A 19,469-nucleotide genomic window follows, 5' to 3' on the forward strand; every position below is an offset into this window, starting at 1 on the left:
ACTATTTTCAAAAGGTTATTTTTTGCATTTGAGCTTACAATGTAAAGAATTCCGACACCGAATCGCGGCAATGGTGTCCGTTGAATCGCTACCATAAAAAAATAAAGCAACACTATTATATGTATTATTATAAATTAAGTTAATTATACCCCCCCCCCCACCCCCCTTTGGAAATTGAGAAGAGAAGGGATAGCTTTTCTCGATCATAATTTGAGACACGAAGCGTGGAAACACGACAAAAAACTTAAAAGCCCAGTTCACACGCTAATGAAGTAATCGTGGAAATTATAGAACAATTCTTTTCTCAGGTACAAAAGTAATTAATGCGACCATTCTTATAATGCGTTCTATCAAGTCGAATTATCCGCAATGATATTTTTATAATTTGGATTTTTCTTATATTGCCTCAAACACGAGTTTGGTAATTTGAAAATAAAACAACTACCGTACTTGAAACCGAATGAGTGTACACAATTCAATTCGCGTAGATATTTTGAGTTTACAAATTGACGTAATTCCAAACAGGAAATCCACATGAAAAATTATATTTTTTATGCATTTATAAATGACACTCATCCATTTGTGATATACCAGGAAAATCATCTATTTTTATTTAAACGAATGATGACTACGTTCACTTTATTATATTAACCATATTTTTTATAATAACGTATAAAAAATATTTATTTCTTCAAATTGAATTTAATAAATAAAATAAATATACATACATCTATACATATTATACATTTAAACATGTACATATTTAAATGTATTGTATGTATGAAAGTGTTGTATTAACAATTTATTGTGGTAAAAATGTAACTAGAATTTGATTATTTTTAGATTACATACAAATACAAATACTTTAATCACTACATGAGCTTTTCAGATGCCATATATAATATTAAATGCAATTTTCGATTAATGTTATATATTTATATACGTATGTATTTCATACTTCACAAATCATTAACTTCTAGTGTGGAACGGTTTTTTGGGTACATAAAGTATTAAAAAAAATGTATCTCACCTGTATCCAGAGCTATGGCCGCAGTGAGAGTTGCACCAATCAGTAAAATTTTTAATAGTGCCATCTTGATATTGCCTGGCTTCACCGAATGCACAATTTTATTTAACTTCACAGCACTTTTCACATCGCAAAACAATTAACATAGTAATTAACTTCGGAAAATTCTTCTAGTCACGGGTTTGTCGCTTGTCCGCACGTTGAAGTCACCGCACGTTCACCATGAACTGCAACACAAAAACGAAACACATTTGATGGTGATTATTATTTTAGAAATTAGCCAAATAATAAAAATAAACGTAATGAGAGAGGGAAAGAGATACGGCGGGGTTTTCTTCGTTTTTAATTAGAAGACAGACATACAATTATCGGCGAAATGTGAATGTGCCGCTAGAGTGACGACCGCTCAACTACTACTGACCGAATTTTCGCCTACGAGTATGTGAGCTATCGTTTCAGTTGCGGTACGGTTTAAGGTTAACATATTTCACAACGAGAGCGACGACTCACACTGGAAAATTTGCGAAATTCAATACACCCACGAGGGAAAAACCGTTTTACGCAATGTCGATCTGTCCTTGTCCGAGAACCGATGCGAAATGCGTTCCGTTTCGTTATGACGTCAATGGATGGCGGCATGGCCCAGAGATGGTTGACACATTTCACAATTAGGGGGTTTAAACTTTAAGCTAAGACCAATGATTTATCGGGAAGATGGCAAATTTTAAGAAAGTTGTTATTGTATGAATAATCAGGTGTTTCAATTTATGTTCATTTCTTCTTCATATAACATTATATTATTAATCATTAATCATATATATAATATCTCTATTCCGTCTGCCTGTCTGAGATAAAATATCGTTTCGATTCGACATACATACATATGGACGCCAAAAAATATATAAGAATACTGTATAATAATGTATTTATATATACTATTTGCTACCAATGTTTCTTCTTGGCAGAGAATTTACCGCCATATATTGAAAATTAATTTAATTAATTAATTTTTCTATTGGTGTTTTATATTGTTTACGTGTAGGTAGGTAGGGAGATTTTAACTTTTTTTAATATTGAATTATTTAAAAATTAACAATTAAATATATTTAAAAGGTCAAAAAAATTCGACCGAGTGAGGATCGAACACATGACCGTCGACACATTTCTTTTAATTTTTTTATTTTATTTAATAACTTAAAATGCCAACACCCATACGATGATATGTCATCGGGGGTATCCGGACATGTACCCCCTGGACATAAACCCCCCCGGACAAAAACCCTCGGTCAAAATCCCCCTGTTCATTATCCCCCGGTGCAAATAGCCCCCCGTGCAAATAAAATAATTAAAAATAGTAATAAATAATTAATAATTCAAAAGTAATAAAAAAGAATAAATTAAGTCTGGTAGAGCATATTTAATTTCAATTTATATAAAATATTTAATTCGCAGATATCGTAATAGTAACATAATAGATTACCTACGTGAAATAGCACACAATCTTTCTTTATGACATTACTAGTCACCGGACCCAGAAGGTGCCGCGTATTTTTCAAAGGTTGTAAATGCATTGTTAAAGGTTTGCCGAACCTTTTTTACAAAAGATTTACAACAATGGAACAATGGATAGCACTATGACTATCCTACCTCTGGACATTACATTACAATTGATTTTGGAGTTTTGTATATTTTAAATTATTATTATTGATTACTGATTTTTTATTATTGATTATTAATTATATATAAAGAATCCGATATATGTATGTATTTATTATTATTATCTGTATTTCTGAGTTTATATATTTTTCTGACTGATTTTGTATTATTAATTATTGATTATTTATAAAGAATCCGATGTATGTACGAATTATGACTGAAATAAATTAGTATTGATATTGATACTGACTTTTTATTAAAGATACTCTCAAATTTTATAAAATATTTTTATCGTTGGCGGGGGGTTATTAGCACGGGGGTTATTTGCACTGGGGGTTAATGACCAGGGGGTTTTTGACCGGGAGTATATGTCCGGGGCGTATGTGTCCAGGGGGTAATTGTCCTAGAACCGTCATCGGGTACAACACTAGTAACATTATATTATTAATATAATATAATATAATATAAACCGAAGTTTTTTCTTAATTCGACAACATTGATTATTTAATTATTTTCAAATATGTCAATCGACTTTGCTTCATTTTGTATAATGACATGAAATATGCAGTTCGATTTAACTGTAACGACCAAGACGTGTTAACTGTACAATATAAAATTTATATACATAAGTATGTCCAGACAGTCGGCCTTGTCTTTAAGTTGACCAAGAAAACGACAAGAAGTGTGTCGCGAAAGATTCACACGCAGACGGTTTGATTCGGCGAAACCACGATACATCCGGTCTCGGTTAAATTTTGCAATCTGCGTCATCAGTTATCCCCACGTACGTAGTACCTATATATAATGCACATACAAGTAATTGTCGTGATTATTCCGCAAGAAAAGTGAAATTCACCACACTCAAAATCAAAACAACGAATCGTTAAATTTCCCAATACCCAATTAGAGATGCCTAAGTAGGTACTATTATTATCTACAGAGTAAAAAATCGTATAATCTACAGGTATTCAAGAGATTTGTTGGGCAACAGACGAATAGGTAGATTCGGTACTGTTCGTCCATGACATTTGAAGATGAGTAAATGTCAAATTATACTGGCGTTTCGGTGATTCGAGAGGCAAATATGTCTTGTTGTGTTGAATAACGTTTCTTCAGACAGTCAATACTTTCACCGGAAGAAAGCAGAGCACGCGATTGATTCATAGCGCCGACAAAACCGGATACTAAACAGCGACAACGAGATGACTGAACTGACCTGAGGCTCGTGAACTCTGTTTGCTTTTACTGCCTATAATTTTAAAGCAATCTACCATACAAATGTGGATTTCCTCACCTTGCATGAAAAGTGCTATATGTATCCACTAAAAATTACATACAAAAGATAGTATTTTTTTCGATTTTTGTTAAAACAGCTTTTGGAAGTTAACAATGTACGTAAGCAATGAAAAAAATGAAAACATCAGTTTCACTTTGAACAATAGACTTTTTTCATTATGAAAAAGTTTCACTTAGAATATGTCAAGAGGAAGCAATTTACTTAGCATTTGAAGGAACCGTAAGAAACCAGTAGAGTGAAAAATAAATTTAACCGTTGTCATTGGAAGATAACTGACGGGAATTCGATAGAGAAATTAAAAAAGTTGGCTTGCTGCTGACAAGATTACAGACATAGTTGTTGAAACTTTTTGCAGGTAATTTTTTAAAATTAACATTTGATACATTCTACAGAAATAAATTTATACTGAGAAAATTTCACTTGCAGCGTATTGCGATTACCATTATTTTTAAATCAAAATGTTTGCTTTTGTCATACTATTACTCTATGTACATAGGAGCCATTATATTTGAAAGTGGCAGAAGCCCACTTTTCTTCATTTCGAGAAATATTTCGCAATACATACATTGAACAAGTATAATGTTTTGCGTTTAACAATATTTAAAAATACTGGTGGTCGGTAATACGTTTATTCTGCTTTTTTGGGATTCTGGACAAATCGAATATAAATAAGTGATAACAATTCGTGAATTAAGTCAAACAGAAATAGTATTTTTGAAACTGAAAATTGAACTTCCGCCACATTCAACTATAACGGCTCATATACACGTATGTTGTAATTTTTAAGCAAAATGTGTATGTACATACTTACATATAGAATAAAATCAAAGATACTTGAATTTTATGTTACCAATAAACGTAACTTCTAAAATAAATGTAGATAGCAATTTTCAGATACTGGCTCTAAAACAACGAGTCACTTATGTGTACAAATAATTTAAATTATGTATAGATATAATTTAAATACGTACATATTCTTAGGTGTGTAGATGTTTATTTACACTACTGATATTAAGTATAATATATGTATAAGAAAAAAATCTTTAGAAAAATCCACTTCAATTTCTAGCACGGAAATATGCAAATTTTCCCAACAACCATTCAATATAGTACACAATGTACATACATATGCCATAATGGTCGTTAAATCACAATGCGGTTTTCGAAGCAATTTACTTATACTATGGTGTATGAAAGCTAGCCAACGGTAAATTACGAATTATATGCATTATTGAATGTCTGTTTTTATTTATTTTTTGACGCAATTACATACATACATATGTTCAATGTATGTATGATATCGTACGACTCGTTGAATGTAGGTCGCCTATTGAATTGATCACGATTTTTGCAATGTTCGAGGGCGTGTATGTGCGTAAGCTGGCGTTTCTCAAGCTTTACTTTTGGAAAATAGTATATTTCTAGATATGAGTATATGTATGAATAAAACATTTGAATATGTTGGTAGTCATTGAAACTGGATTTGATGCAGAAAAGATTATTAAATAATTAGAAAGAAAACATTAATTGGTTCCTTCAGCCATTTACTGGGTTGATCTTTGTAATATGAGTCGGAAAAAAATTCATCCATTTTCGCAACAATGGTGAATAACATTATAAGAAACTCTAATTTTAGCGTGAGTGTGTGTATGTACGTTTCGCTTTTAACAATAGGTAAAAATATAGCATTCAATCTCTAATCGCTGAGGCCATTCATACTTTTCGCCGGTGTGTGGATTTTAATATAATGGAGAAGCATGAACATTTTGGCACAATACCCAGCATTCAACATAGCACAAAAGTTCATAACTATAGGGGTATATTTTATATACATAGCTACATGCATATATGTATTATATAAGAGAAATTATGGCCAGCTGAAATTTATTTTTGTACTTCGTGCACATTGTTATGATGAAGTGTGGTATGTTATGGGGATTGAATAGTAACGGTCTTGCAATAATAAAAATCAACAGAAACATAGAAGGTAGTGGTCTGAGAGGACTCACCGAGCAGATGCAAGAAAAATTATTCAGAAATTCATTATAAATTAGAATAAGCAGACTCATTATTGGTAAATAATATTTCGACGGGAATAAGTATGAGACGTATCCAGGGCTGCTGAGAGGGGGGAGGGGAAGCTGGGGTTAAAGTTCCAGGGCCCGGACTACTTGAGGGGCCCCGTGTTGAGACGTTCGACTGATCGATATTGCTATTTTATATTATTCTATGTACATAAATCATACATTTCTCTAATGCTAAATGTTAATTATTTTTCGATCCGCGCGTTCTTTGTATCCATGTGAAATCGTACCTGTTATATCATACTTTCTTATTCGATTATTTCAAAAAATAGCATTTAACATATAGGTATTTTTCTTATAGTGCTGATAGATTTTTCGCATATTAAGAAAATATCTATGTATAAGATTATTTTTTTGGTTTGTCATAGGGTATGGAATTATTTTTCCAGGGCTCAGGATTCCTCTCGGCGGCCCTGGATGTATGATTCGTTATATACATATGTATATGTATGTACTAAATTAAGACGGAATGAAAAATGCGAATTTTGGATTTTCATCGATGGACTTTGTCATTTTGAACATTTGTCGTATCAAGGGAATGTTAAATAAAATATTATGTGACATTTTTAATGATACATGACGTTAAACGTGACATTTTTGCGTCAAAATAGGTCATTTTGGCTGCCTTATATTTCATAAAACTAGTAATATTTTGGGTATTTCTTGTGCTCAAATTAAATGTATATACCCAAAGAAGCTCTCAACGACTTATGTATATTTTCAAAATAATCATGGAACCATGAAAAATAAAGTAAAAATGACGATTTTCTGAAAATAACGCTTCCCCCGTACAAGCACTCATTGCGAGCGTGGCGCGTTTTGTATGGGGACTTATGTACAAGCGAAACTACTTTGAGAATTCTCGTTTATCAGCCAAAACTCGTTTAATAAACCTAAAAAAACTTAATTCTATTCTATTCTTGAAAAAAGATAAAAAAACCTATTTTTTCAAAAAATTTGCCGAGATAAATCGATTGGTTGAAGGCACAGGACATTGTTTAAAATCAATGAAATTTTTAATTTAACGTTGCCTTGATACGACGAAAGTTTTCCACTAGGTTCATCGATGAAAATTCGCGTTTTTCGCCTTTAAAGCTTCTCTCAAATACATATTTGAAACTTGGAATACATTTATTTGGTTGTGGATCTAAAATGGATTGTGATTCAATAATCTATCATTGTTTCACATATTTTGGCTAAGTCCTTTCAAAAACTCTTTAAATTAACATTGAACCTGCCGAAAACGTAATAATAGTATTGATAAAACTATCATTAGCATTCAATTACTCATAAGAATTTTCTATCTGCACATTTTTTTAATGTGACACATTTACATTGAAAAATTCAATGTAGTGAATAGATGCACGCAATCGTAAAACTTTTATGTTTTTTTTTATCGCATACGTGCGTTTTGATTGAACTCATTGAATTCAGAGGACTCTTCCGTCCCACTTTAAAAATCATTCGCGTAACGAAAGGTGAAATTCTGCATTGCTAATTTAATTGTAGAAGAAAGGAACTGAATACGATTTGAGTCGATATTGCGAAATCGTGTCGTAATATGACGCAATGTAAAATCGGACACGATCGAATGTGCGTGAATTGACTATGTACCAATTACTGCGCAAATATGTACACACACACATCTGAGATGTGAATGTCTTCTCGTGGGTTACAATAAGTAAGAATTGAGATATTTAGCCCCTGCACTACACGTATGTATGTACGTACATAGGTACTCGACATGATTATAAAGCGGTAATGCATAAAAGGACTAACGGTAGTTAATCAGTCGATTTGGTATCCATGTTGATGACTTTTGAGCAAGTATGCGAATTCTTAAAAAGCAAGACCGCTTTCACCAAGCAAGTCAAATGCAAAAGTGAAGCGCGTGCACTTTCTACAAAATCACCTGCTGTGGGAATCGAAGGTCATCTTCGACTTAAAGACTTATGATTTGGTTTTCAATCTAAAGTAAAATTACTTGCACGAATGCAAAATTAAATTCATATTCACATGGTTGAATTGACATCAACGACCGTAATTATTTAAGGGTTAATGGCAAAGAGAGTGGGATGCGTACAAGGTTGAAGAGAGTTGTTGTGGTCAAGATCAGCATTTCAACTTTCTAATGGTCTACTCGCGATTCTGCTGTTTACTTTTAACGGAAAACCGGATAATGACAACGAAAGGCATTGAGTAAAAAGAGTGATTTGCATTACATACCAATAATGTGCTGTCGGAATAATGAAAAAGTTTTTCAAAAACTTCTAACAACTTACGAATAATGGAAGCACTGATGATAAAATTGCATTATTATTATTAATAATAAAAAAAGAAAAAAAACAATACAATATGACTCGTGATATGATATGCAAATAGACAATAATGGGCAAAAATAAATTTGCACGACTGTATATCTAATATGACATTGAATGAGATGTACATGTACATACATATGTAGAATAAGTACCTGTTAAAAGTTTAAGAAATGGTAGATCAATTTTAATCAAATATACACTCCCTAATACCTATGTATGTATGTATATGTAACAGTAAAAGCGTCAATTCATGCTGATGTATACATTGTCTAGTAAGTGCATATACTGCATGTGGTTTTTTATCTAAAGCTTACAAAGCTTGATACTCTTACTATACAAGGTATACACTGGCTAGCAAATTCATGCACTTGCCGCTGTGCACCAGTAAATGCGATCAAAGTTTGACAGATTAGCTGGTTTATGCTCAATAATGGTACCGATTGTATTCAAATAATCAACGTATTGTTCGATTGATACGAAATAGGCAATAATTAAAAAGATTCAATTTCCTGTATATTCGGTATAACTACGATTTTATGCTATGTTAGGTTAGATCTATTTAGATTAGAAAAACAATTTATTAAAATAAATTCATTGATATTATGTTCTTCAATGTAATGTAATGTCGGGATCTCTCAGTTTTTAGTTTAATCCGTCATAGGCTGACTATATAACTGTTACAATGTCAACTTGGCAAAGTGTATACATTTACTAGTAAACATATTCATTCATTTTCCCGTGTACACTGTTACTAGATGATTTTGACGATGTATACACATATTAGACAACGTAAACATCAGCAAGCTTTACACTCTATATGTACATACCTATATGTACTTACATATATATAAAATTTCGTTACAATGTTGCAATTTTTTTAATGCTTGATGATTATCTTTAATCTGCTCATTGTATTTCATAATAAGAAATTTTTACAAAATCCCTGTACTCAGTATTATAGTAAGTACATATGTATGTAGGTATGTTTAAAATTACTCTTTCAGACTTGAGACTACCCAAAAATATTCATACGTTTTGTGGAGTTGACATTGAGTAAATGTTTTAATCTGTCATTACTCAGTTATTATATTATAATTATTGATAAAAGTCAAAAGCAAACGAAATTATTTAAATAAACAAATTGATGAGTTTGATATAAGAATTCTACAATAATATGCATGACATTAATCGTATATAATAAATATTTAAGTATTAAGTAAATATAAATAATCAATAGATATTTTATATCCATAGATATATCGTGTTGACTAATAACTATAAAATTATGCATATTATCCGTCAGCTATATGCATTTAAAATGCAAAACAATAAAATTTTCAAAAAGGTTATCCACGATATACATACTTATATTATATTATAAATGTGACATAGCGATTTTCTCGTCTTAATCAGTAGGTATATGGAATATTTAAATGAAAACCGGATATTACCAGGAAACCACGCATTAATATAACGTTTTTATTGCTCGTACATATATTGAATTCACCACAAATTAACACAAGCCGTTTATTCATATATGAAATACTTTATGAACAGATAAAAAACCGCACCATCTCGATTATTCACGGGTCGGAATTTTCCTGTTGTCTGTTACTGGACTATCAAGGAGAGATACTATTATAAAAAAATACACACTTTTTTAGAATAGGTAAAAAAAGACACTAGAGCGGCACGTTTTTCGTGTGCCGGAGGACAGAACATAATTTCGTAAGTATCTAAATGGAAAATGATCTTAGTGTTGTGTTGTTATCGCGAGCCTTTCCGAAATGCGAAGGCGGTTTAATTGACGATTCGACTAGATTAATGGAGGATTAGTTAAATTAGAAGTAGAAGACGCACTCGCTTGACCCACTCAATGGCGGGCGTCGCCACAGAACCACTCACGAAAGTAAACTAAGCTCGTGCTTCGGATGGAACCGTGGAACCGTGGAATTGTGGAGCCACAGCTCGCCATGTGCCCTGCAACATCTCGCGGGACCGGTGGTATGCTTGTGCGCGTACCGTCAGATCACAGGCTAACGAATTACGATACACCTTTCGATGTTAAAAATTTACTAGTAACTGTTTTGTAAAATATTTAAAAGCTTGTTCTGTTTTGTCAACCGTATGAAATCGTTTTTTTTTTTTAATATTACTATCCAATGCGCCATTATGACCAAACGTATTAGTTACATTTATTTATTTGTACAGGCATGCACAGTGGTGTCACCCTAATGGTTTCCATGGGTTTCCGGAAACTCGTTATTCAATCAAGAAATTCATATATTTTTTGTCAAAAATTATACAAATCTTAGAAAATTGAATGAACTTTCATGTAATAGTGCCATGGATGAAAAAAAATGTGTAATATACATACATATGTATACATATTTTCATAATAATTTTTTATAATTAAAAAAAAAAAATTTGGAAACCCGTTGTTCCAAAATTGGGGTGACACGACTGGTCACACGCGGTCTCCGTGACGGGCCCGAATGTGAAACGCCCAAAAACGCAAAGATCGAAAATCGAAAGATCAAAAAAAAGGGTGCATGGTAAACGGTACATTTAAAAAAAAATTAGGTCGATTTTAAAAAAAATACGCGCATAGTTGCACAGAAAATATCTTTCTCATACCGATGATGATTTTTTTTAAAAATTCGTCCAGTTTCGGAGGAGAAAATAGGACAATACGAAACCTCGATTTTGTCAATTTAAAATACGTTTTATCTGGTCGAAGCGCAACTGTCGCATTCACTCAATATATATATATATATTGATATATATTGTCACTCAATATATATATATATCATCATCATCATCATTTACAGCCATTCGCCATCCACTGCTGGATGAAGGCCTCTCCAACACGCTTCCACTCGTCTCTGTTTTGCGCAACACTCATCCATCTCATTCCGCACATTTTCCTAATTTCGTTCACCCATCTTCCTTGCGGTCTTCCTTTTACTCTTTTGCCTTCTCTCGGGTACCATTCAAGCACTTCTTTTGTCCACCTTTCGTCCATCCTCCTAGCTACGTGACCCGCCCATTGCCATTTCAATCTCTTCACTCTATCCACTATGTCCACTACCCTTGTCATATTTCTCACCCACGTGTTCCGCTTCCTGTCTTTCCTCGTTATGCCAAGCATACAGCGTTCCATACTTCTTTGAGTGCATTGGATTTTATTTTGCATCTTGGCGTTCAGTGTCCAAGTTTCACATCCATACGTCATCACTGGCAAAACGCATTGATCAAAGATCCTTTTCTTCAGGCAGAGTGGCATTTTTGATTTAAAAACAGCATTCATCCGTCCAAATGCACTCCACCCCAATTTCATACGTCTCTTTATCTCTTCATTTTTACTACCAGACATGTCAATTATTTGACCTAAATATAAATAATTATTTACTACTTCTACTGGTTTATCATCTAAGGGGATGCTATCAGGCATGCAATAACTATTGAACATTAGTTTAGTCTTATCTACGTTAATTTTTAATCCTACTTTTCTACTTTCCCTGTCCAGCTGTGTTAGTCTGATAAGTAGGTCAGCTGAATCACGAGCTACTAAAACTATATCGTCTGCGAACCGAAGGTGACTCAAAAAGCGACCATTGATGCTTACTCCGGCTGTATCCCAATCCAATTTCCTGAAAACTCCCTCAAGCACCGCATTGAATAACTTGGGCGAGATTGTATCTCCTTGTCTTACTCCTTTTCCTATGCTAAATCTATCTGTACCTGAAAAAATTTTAACTGAAGCTGTGGCATTCTTATATATTGTAGCTAACAGTCCCACATAGGGTTCCGGCACTCCCTGTGTTTTTAGAGCGTTAAGTACTGCATTATGACTAACTGTATCGAAGGCTTTCTCATAATCGACGAAACCTAGGCACAGTGGCCGTTGATATTCGTTGGCGCGCTCGATTAGTTCGCCAACTACTTGGAGGTGGTCCATTGTGCTGAAATTTGCCCTAAACCCTGCCTGCTCTATAGGTTGGTTCTCGTCGAGGATATTCTTCAGCCTTTCTGTAATAACCTTCGTGAAGAGCTTGTAGACCGCTGAAAGTAGACTAATGGGTCGGTAGTTCTTGATATCGCTTTTGTCGCCTTTTTTGTGTATTAAAATGATAGTTGCGTTATTCCATCCTTCTGGTATAGCTTGGTTCTGGATGCATTTGCTGAAAAGCCTAGCTAAGATATTAATTAGGGGGGGGCCGCCACATTTTAGTAAGTCGATGGGAATATTATCTTCCCCTGGGGTATATATATATATATATTGATATATATTGTCACTCAATATATATATTGATATATGTATATATATATACATATATATATATATATATATATATATATATATATATATATATATATATATATATATATTATATATATATATATATATATATATATATATATATATATATATATATATATATATATATATATATATATATATATATTGATATATATTGTCACTCAATATATATATTGATATATGTATATATATATATATATTTATATATATATATATATATATATATACATATATATATATATATATATATATATATATATATATATATATATATATATATATATATATATATATATATTGATATATATTGTCGCATTCACTAAATATATACATTCACTCAATATATATATCGAAGAAAGGAACGGCAACAAAATTAAGGTTTCGGGTGTACAGCCCTCTTAATGCCTGGTTTAACCCTTTGGCTGCTACGAGGTTTTTCAATGTCCAAGCGAAAAATGCTAACATTTGTAATTACTTTATAAAAAAATAAATATAATATATTTTTTTACATACTTGCTTCGCCGAACGCGCGTAATTTTTTTAATACTTTATATACATTTTTAAGAAGCAGTTGTGGACTCGCGCTCTCTCTTTCTGTCTTGCTTTTACATGCGTGCGTGCGAAAGAGATACCTACATATATACACTAAATAAGTCTTGACGATTGTTTCCGACGCATTATTTTTTTCAATAATCTATTTTTAGACATCGATGTATTTGTCGTTGTCAAAACAAGCGATACATTTGAAACAGGTAGCGGTCTTTCTCTCTTTCTTTCTTGGTTTTAATTGTGTATGTGTGAGCGAGACAAACAAGGATGCGAAGTTTCTAATAATCAAATAATTTTTCAACATGTATCATAAACATTTTGTATGCATTTCAGTTGCATTTGATTGATTGCACGAATTCGTGACGTCTCGTGACCTATATAATTGAAAGCGGATTTCTATTGTTTTTTGCCATTTATTTTAATTCTGCAAAATGATATCGGACAGTGAAAGTGACGAAAGCGAAATAATAGCTCCTCGCCGAGGAACTCGACAAATCAGCAGCTCTACTGATTCTGAAAATGAATTTATCGACAATAATCAATTCCCAAGTAATAACTCCTTATATGACTTTGACAACGAACCCGAAATTTACTTTGATGATGAACCCGAAAATTGAAGAGCTTTTAAAAAATTGATAAATATTTATAAAGCTTGATTGAAAAATAAATATAAATACGTATATAAAAAAAATGTTTCGTTCCACTGATGCGCTGGCAAAGAAAGTATTGAAATACGACAATTAATGACGACAACGACGATCGTCGTAGCAATCTTCGCCGATTTCAAAACAACGATTTATCGTTGTTGTAGCAGTCAAAGGGTTAATGGATTTTATCAAATCGTGATTTTAAAATTATTCAATTATAAAATATAATGATATTATAGAATGATTTTGATTATATAATTATTATTTTGATTATAGAATGATATTGGTTTGAAAAAATATATTGTTGAAAAATATGAGCATTGTTGTAAGCATACCTGTGCGGTTGACGTCGCGGTCAGGTAGATCGCGCACCTGCAAGTGTTACGGGGTGAGAAAGAAGCGAGATAGAGTGCGATGCCGTTATGAAGCTTTACGTTGGAGCAAAAGAGTCTGCAAAAGCAATGCTGTCTTCTATTGCAGTGGAGTGGAGTGGAGTGGATCCTCAATTCTGGCGGGAAGGAGGCCTCAAGGTCACTCGGCTGATGGAAACTGTGGAAACCTCGACGAACATCGTATCGCCGCGATAGCCTAATGTGTGCCAACAACATCCGCTTCGAATCCAATCCGAATTTCTTGTACGTTATAAATCTTTAAATTGGGGAAGCACTATATTAGTTGGCGATGCTAAAGTCGATGGCCATTTGTATTATATGTATAGCTGAAGTTGAAAATAATAACATTTCATACCGTCGACGGGGCTCCTGTTCATTACTAACCGATAGAAATATATTCATTTACGTTATTGGCGTGTTCATTTACGTTATATGTGTTACTCATATTGTAATCCAAGTGGTAAACGACTGTAGTTTTAGGTTAGCTTTGAGCACATTTCTAGTCCTTTGAATTAGATTTTTTTATAACGTCACGTTTTATTATGTACTACGTAGTGGTTTTACCCGGCTTCACTCGGTATTTGTAATATAAACCGCTTAAACATGGCTAATCTAATAGTAAGCGTTTTATTAAATTTATTTGAGAAGTTTTATTTTATTTAAGATTTTTGAATATTCATTTGTTTTTTTTTTATTAAATTTAACGCCAAAGATTCTACGAACCAAAACTTACATTGTACATACATACATACACACAAAGTCTTTTTCAAAATTATAAATTAGAAGATGTAGTTAACGGTCGAATCAATTTTAGTAGTTATCGTAATTTATTGAAAATCTGTATGTGTGAACAAGTATTGTATTTTACTGTAGGAAAAACAAATGGTTTGTTTTGAAAACAAAGGAAAATGTTTTGAAAAGTTATTTGAAATAAATTTTGGTATGATTTTTTTTAAGTAAGTTTTTCGAGAACAAAACGATGCGAGGTAAGTATTGATGATGTCATCTTTCTTTTTTCTGTAGATCGCTCACGCATTTCAATAACAGATTTCCTCTATGACCTCATTGTGAAAATTAAGATTTTCTTTCAGGTGAGCTGTCTTTTTAACGACACACTATTGATTTACTGGAAATCATTTGAAAAGTCCGGGAATTCTTGACACTATTCAAGTAAGCCCTTTAGTTAAGTACAAGATTTACACACACGATAAATATTTTATAAATATCAGTAACCAGTCTCGTCACTTTATAATAAAAGTTATTAGTTTCAAACTTTTATTTCAAATATCAATGCTTTAATTCTTGATCTTCATTTTTAAACTTACTGGATTGAAATAAGTAGTGGGTATTGAAAATAATTAGAATTTGAAGTCAAAATTTTTGAAAAAGTGTTTTAAAAACAGTTGATTGAGAACGATCCAGATTTTAGTATTTTGTGATCGTTTACGTTTATTTATTTAAGGCGCCTACAACAATATGACGACTAAGTTGACCTTTGGTTGTGGTGCTTTGACAGGGTTTATATTAGCTTCACTTTTGGTTTATATTCCTCCGTTATTCTCTAGTTATTAGGTTTGCGCTTCACTTTTGAAAAACAATTATTAAGCTGCGACTTTATGTTGCGACATCAAATTTCGGCACTTTATCAACAGATGTCGCAAGTGTTAGCGCGTGTTCTGAAGTGTATACGTTCATACGTTTCATATTTAATAGTAATGGCATTAATAGCCTCTTCAAGATTATTCTTCAATACACGTTCGTTTACGTTATAAATAGGTTGACCTCACGTCCCGTTTTTTACGTGCTTTGCGTTTCGTAAAATTGTTCGATTTGTCCGTCCACTGATCCAAAGTGGATTCAAACAAAATGACTAAAATAATTGGAGGTTTTTATCACACTCGCTTATTAATATATAAATAAGTGGAAATTAAATTTGGGATATACTAAGCGGTTCAAATGGGCGCTTCAAATAGCACCCGAATGGAAAGAAATACAGGATATCTTGAACGAGGTTTCATTACAGGAATAAAAATAGATAAAAAGCGTGTATTCTATCAGTGGTGCCTAATAAAACCAACATATAGTTGAATGGCAATTGTACACATAGAATAAAGAAAATGTTTCTGTATCTAAATATTTTCTGAAATTTTGATGAATATATTTTTATATATTTTCCTGGAAGTACAACACCTGTCAAAATAAGGGGAGTACATAATTGAAATTTATTTTTGATACTATTCACAAAGTACATGGAACTTTAGTTCGGCTACTTTGCATTTAAAATTAGATACCATTTACTTGTTACCTTACTTGAGAATAATTTTAACTTTATTTCGAATACTTCTAACTTTAAAATAAATTTATTCACTTAGAATTGCCAAATCAGACCCAGGTCTCAACCGCAGATTACGACAAAAAAAATTATTAATATTTTTTTTGGTGCCAAATAAGATATTTGCCATGACATTTGCAAATAAGAATGCCAAAACATTGCTATGGGGAAACATATCCAAGGTCTGGCCAGCAGCACAACCCATGACTCCTCAGTTGATAGCATCAGGGTGAAAACACAGAAAGAAACATTGCAAATGGGTTTTTTTTAGATACTTTTAACATGCGAAAAAAATGTGGCACGTCTAGCACAGACCGTCCCAAAATCACCCCCTGGAGCGACAACGTAATATCAAACAGGGCGATTTTTACAAGGTTTTTCTATGTTTCACTTCACTAACGATTCAGTATCTCTTTCTAGTCTTCCGATCGTTTTGAAACTTTGCTATTTTGCGCGGTTTGGTCACCGATGGAAATTTTTAAACATGTACATACTTTTAAATATAATAGTCGGAGCGAATGGAATGTAATTAGAAGGACCAGGAAAATTTCTACGGTCTCCTTTTAATATTTATTTCATTCAAAATTAATAAAAATACTTATTTGTATATATTCATCATGAATTACATTTCATTATTCTGCATTCGATTTATATTTAATATGTAAAAAAATTATTCTCCATCTAACTATAAATTAAAGATTCCAAGAAAGAATAAAAATGAATTATAATTTATTTGAAATATAATTTCAAAACAATATAATTACAAGTATTTACTCATATACATATATGTAAAATTAAAGTTTATATTGTATATAAAATGAAAATTTATAATCCGGGCATTATGTATGCAATGTTATCCAAAGTATCGTGCAGCAGTGGTAATGGAGGTGCAATTGATGGCAAATGTGCTGTAAGACAAATTAGGGGTACCAAAGAACACAATAAAGTGTCCAACAAGACAGATACTGAGCCTGAAACTGCAATTTGTCCCTGAAAAAAAAAAAAAATCCGTATTGAGTATGAATGATAATATTATTACTTGAACTCATAAATTCGATTACGTTAGTGTAAAGATATATTATATATTTATATATAAAAGTAGAATTATAATCAAACCTCATGTTCTTTAAGTCTCTCTCCAATAATGGCAAGACTTTCTCCAAGTAAACGAAGATGCGCTCCGACATCTACATACATAACAGCAGCGTTCCCACGAAGGCTACCACCCATATTAATGCTTAACTGTAAAAAATCAGTTCACATATATAATAAACAACCATCATCATATATAAAAAATAATAACAATATAAAAAATGACATACAGAATTGCTGAGAGAGGATGATTTAATATTAGAGTGTCGATTTCTAGAGCTGGATCTTGGTTGTAGCGGAGTTGAGTGATTTTGAAGATATGAAGAACCACTTTTATTCCCACCTACAAAAACATCAATAGAATAAAACAACATCAATCATCTATTTTTTTTTATACGTTTCATGGTATATTTTATATTAGATATGGTTCTTAAGTATTTTTCATTGTTTTTCGTTTGAGAACATGATATGAATACGAAGGATATAAGTATCCATTATGTGTATCTATAAATTAAACAAGAAGGTAATAAGCAATAGGTGTCTTAAATAAGTTGAACCATTATTGGAAAAACTTGATTGAAAATTCGAATGTTCCCTATTTTATGGCAAAAAATTAAATATGTATATGAAGTATAACAACCTCGATCTCTGCGCTGAGATTTTGATTTGCTATCTTTAAAATCAGAAAGTGCTGATTTTCTTTTACTGGATCTTTCCATGAAATATAATGAATTCCCCGGCCTCATCACACTTCTGTTTGCATGTTCACCGGATGAATTGAAACTATTATCAACATCAGATAGACCCATATCTTCGGAATCCATCGAGTCCAAGCTATGATAGAAATATAAACATATAGTAAGTAGAAGAATTCCCTAAATATTTAATTACGAATTACAAAGAAAGAGGATCAAACCTATCTTGATTGTCAAGTGTGGGATCGTAATAGTCGGAGTCACTCGATCCACCTTCCATTTCCTCAGTTTCACTTTTGGTATCATTTTGAATGTCAACATCAGATTCAGGCTCGGGTTCTCGAACTACAGTTCTGTGGCTTGGGTGAGAGATTCCGGTGGGTCTCGATACAGGAATTTTTCGAGGTCTAGATTCTATATCATCGGGAGATTCGAAGTCCAATAGTTTTGAGCTTTTTTTACGAACTCGACCGCTCCTCGACACTCCGGTAACTTCAAAATCGGCTGCAAGAAATATATTAGGTTTATTGAATTCTAGATACAATTTTTTTTATACGTCCACTGCTTTTAAAGAATAGCATGTAAATTTAAACTTAAATAGTACTTACAGTCATTTTTGCCCTTTCTCAGAATGTCACTATCCATGATAATAAAGTATGCGGAAAATGCCCCAACGAACCGCCTCGCTCTGACAGCTTAAAAGGTAATAACAATCATTTATCCGGCTATTACATTCAATTATATTATATATTTTATTTTCAGTGTATTTTAATTGGTAAGTGGATTATTTAGCACATTGCGATCGTGCAAATGACCATTTTTGCCACGAAAATCGCGAATACGTATTATCTTGTTAGTATGACTACTAACGAGAACTCGAGTGCCAGATATTCCCTATTCACGATTTTAGTGGCAACGATTATCGTGGGCGCGATCGCAATTTGCACAATAATCCATTTACCAATATTTCACGTGGGTAAATCTCGATAAATAGAATTTTCAGGTGTCAGATGTTTTGTGATCGTGATCGAAATTGGCCACGTTATTAATCAT

At 32.5% G+C, this 19,469-nt stretch overlaps 2 protein-coding genes across 3 annotated transcripts in view; both read right to left on the reverse strand.

Moving 5' to 3' along the window:
* The window catches only part of sas (stranded at second transmembrane protein), a 40,073-nt gene extending 29,706 nt beyond the window's left edge, over nucleotides 1-10,367 (reverse strand). Inside the window, exons 1-2 of the mRNA XM_077431940.1 lie at nucleotides 10,246-10,367; nucleotides 1,031-1,254 (exon numbers count right to left, since the gene is read on the reverse strand). Coding sequence (XP_077288066.1) covers nucleotides 1,031-1,094 — 64 coding nt within the window. The 5' untranslated portion in view covers nucleotides 1,095-1,254; nucleotides 10,246-10,367. The remainder of the gene's footprint in view (nucleotides 1-1,030; nucleotides 1,255-10,245) is intronic.
* Nucleotides 10,368-17,247: 6,880 nt separating this feature from the next.
* LOC143913120 (uncharacterized) lies at nucleotides 17,248-19,121 on the reverse strand. Of its 2 annotated transcripts, XR_013260690.1 has the most exons (7): nucleotides 19,025-19,121; nucleotides 18,638-18,920; nucleotides 18,362-18,555; nucleotides 17,952-18,064; nucleotides 17,746-17,871; nucleotides 17,394-17,619; nucleotides 17,248-17,314 (listed from the first exon to the last, which is right to left on the reverse strand). XR_013260690.1 is itself a non-coding variant. In XM_077432724.1 (6 exons), exons 1-6 carry the CDS (start codon nucleotides 19,059-19,061, stop codon nucleotides 17,455-17,457), a joined length of 918 nt encoding a protein of 305 aa, XP_077288850.1. In that variant the 5' UTR covers nucleotides 19,062-19,121; the 3' UTR covers nucleotides 17,355-17,454. The 2 variants fall into 2 exon arrangements, 1 of the variants encoding a protein (XP_077288850.1); XM_077432724.1 differs by lacking the exon at nucleotides 17,248-17,314 and having other exon boundaries at nucleotides 17,355-17,619.
* Nucleotides 19,122-19,469: the final 348 nt, after the last annotated feature.

This window comes from Arctopsyche grandis, chromosome 6, assembly GCF_051622035.1.
Source record: "Arctopsyche grandis isolate Sample6627 chromosome 6, ASM5162203v2, whole genome shotgun sequence".
NCBI classification, from domain to species: Eukaryota; Metazoa; Arthropoda; class Insecta; order Trichoptera; family Hydropsychidae; genus Arctopsyche; species Arctopsyche grandis.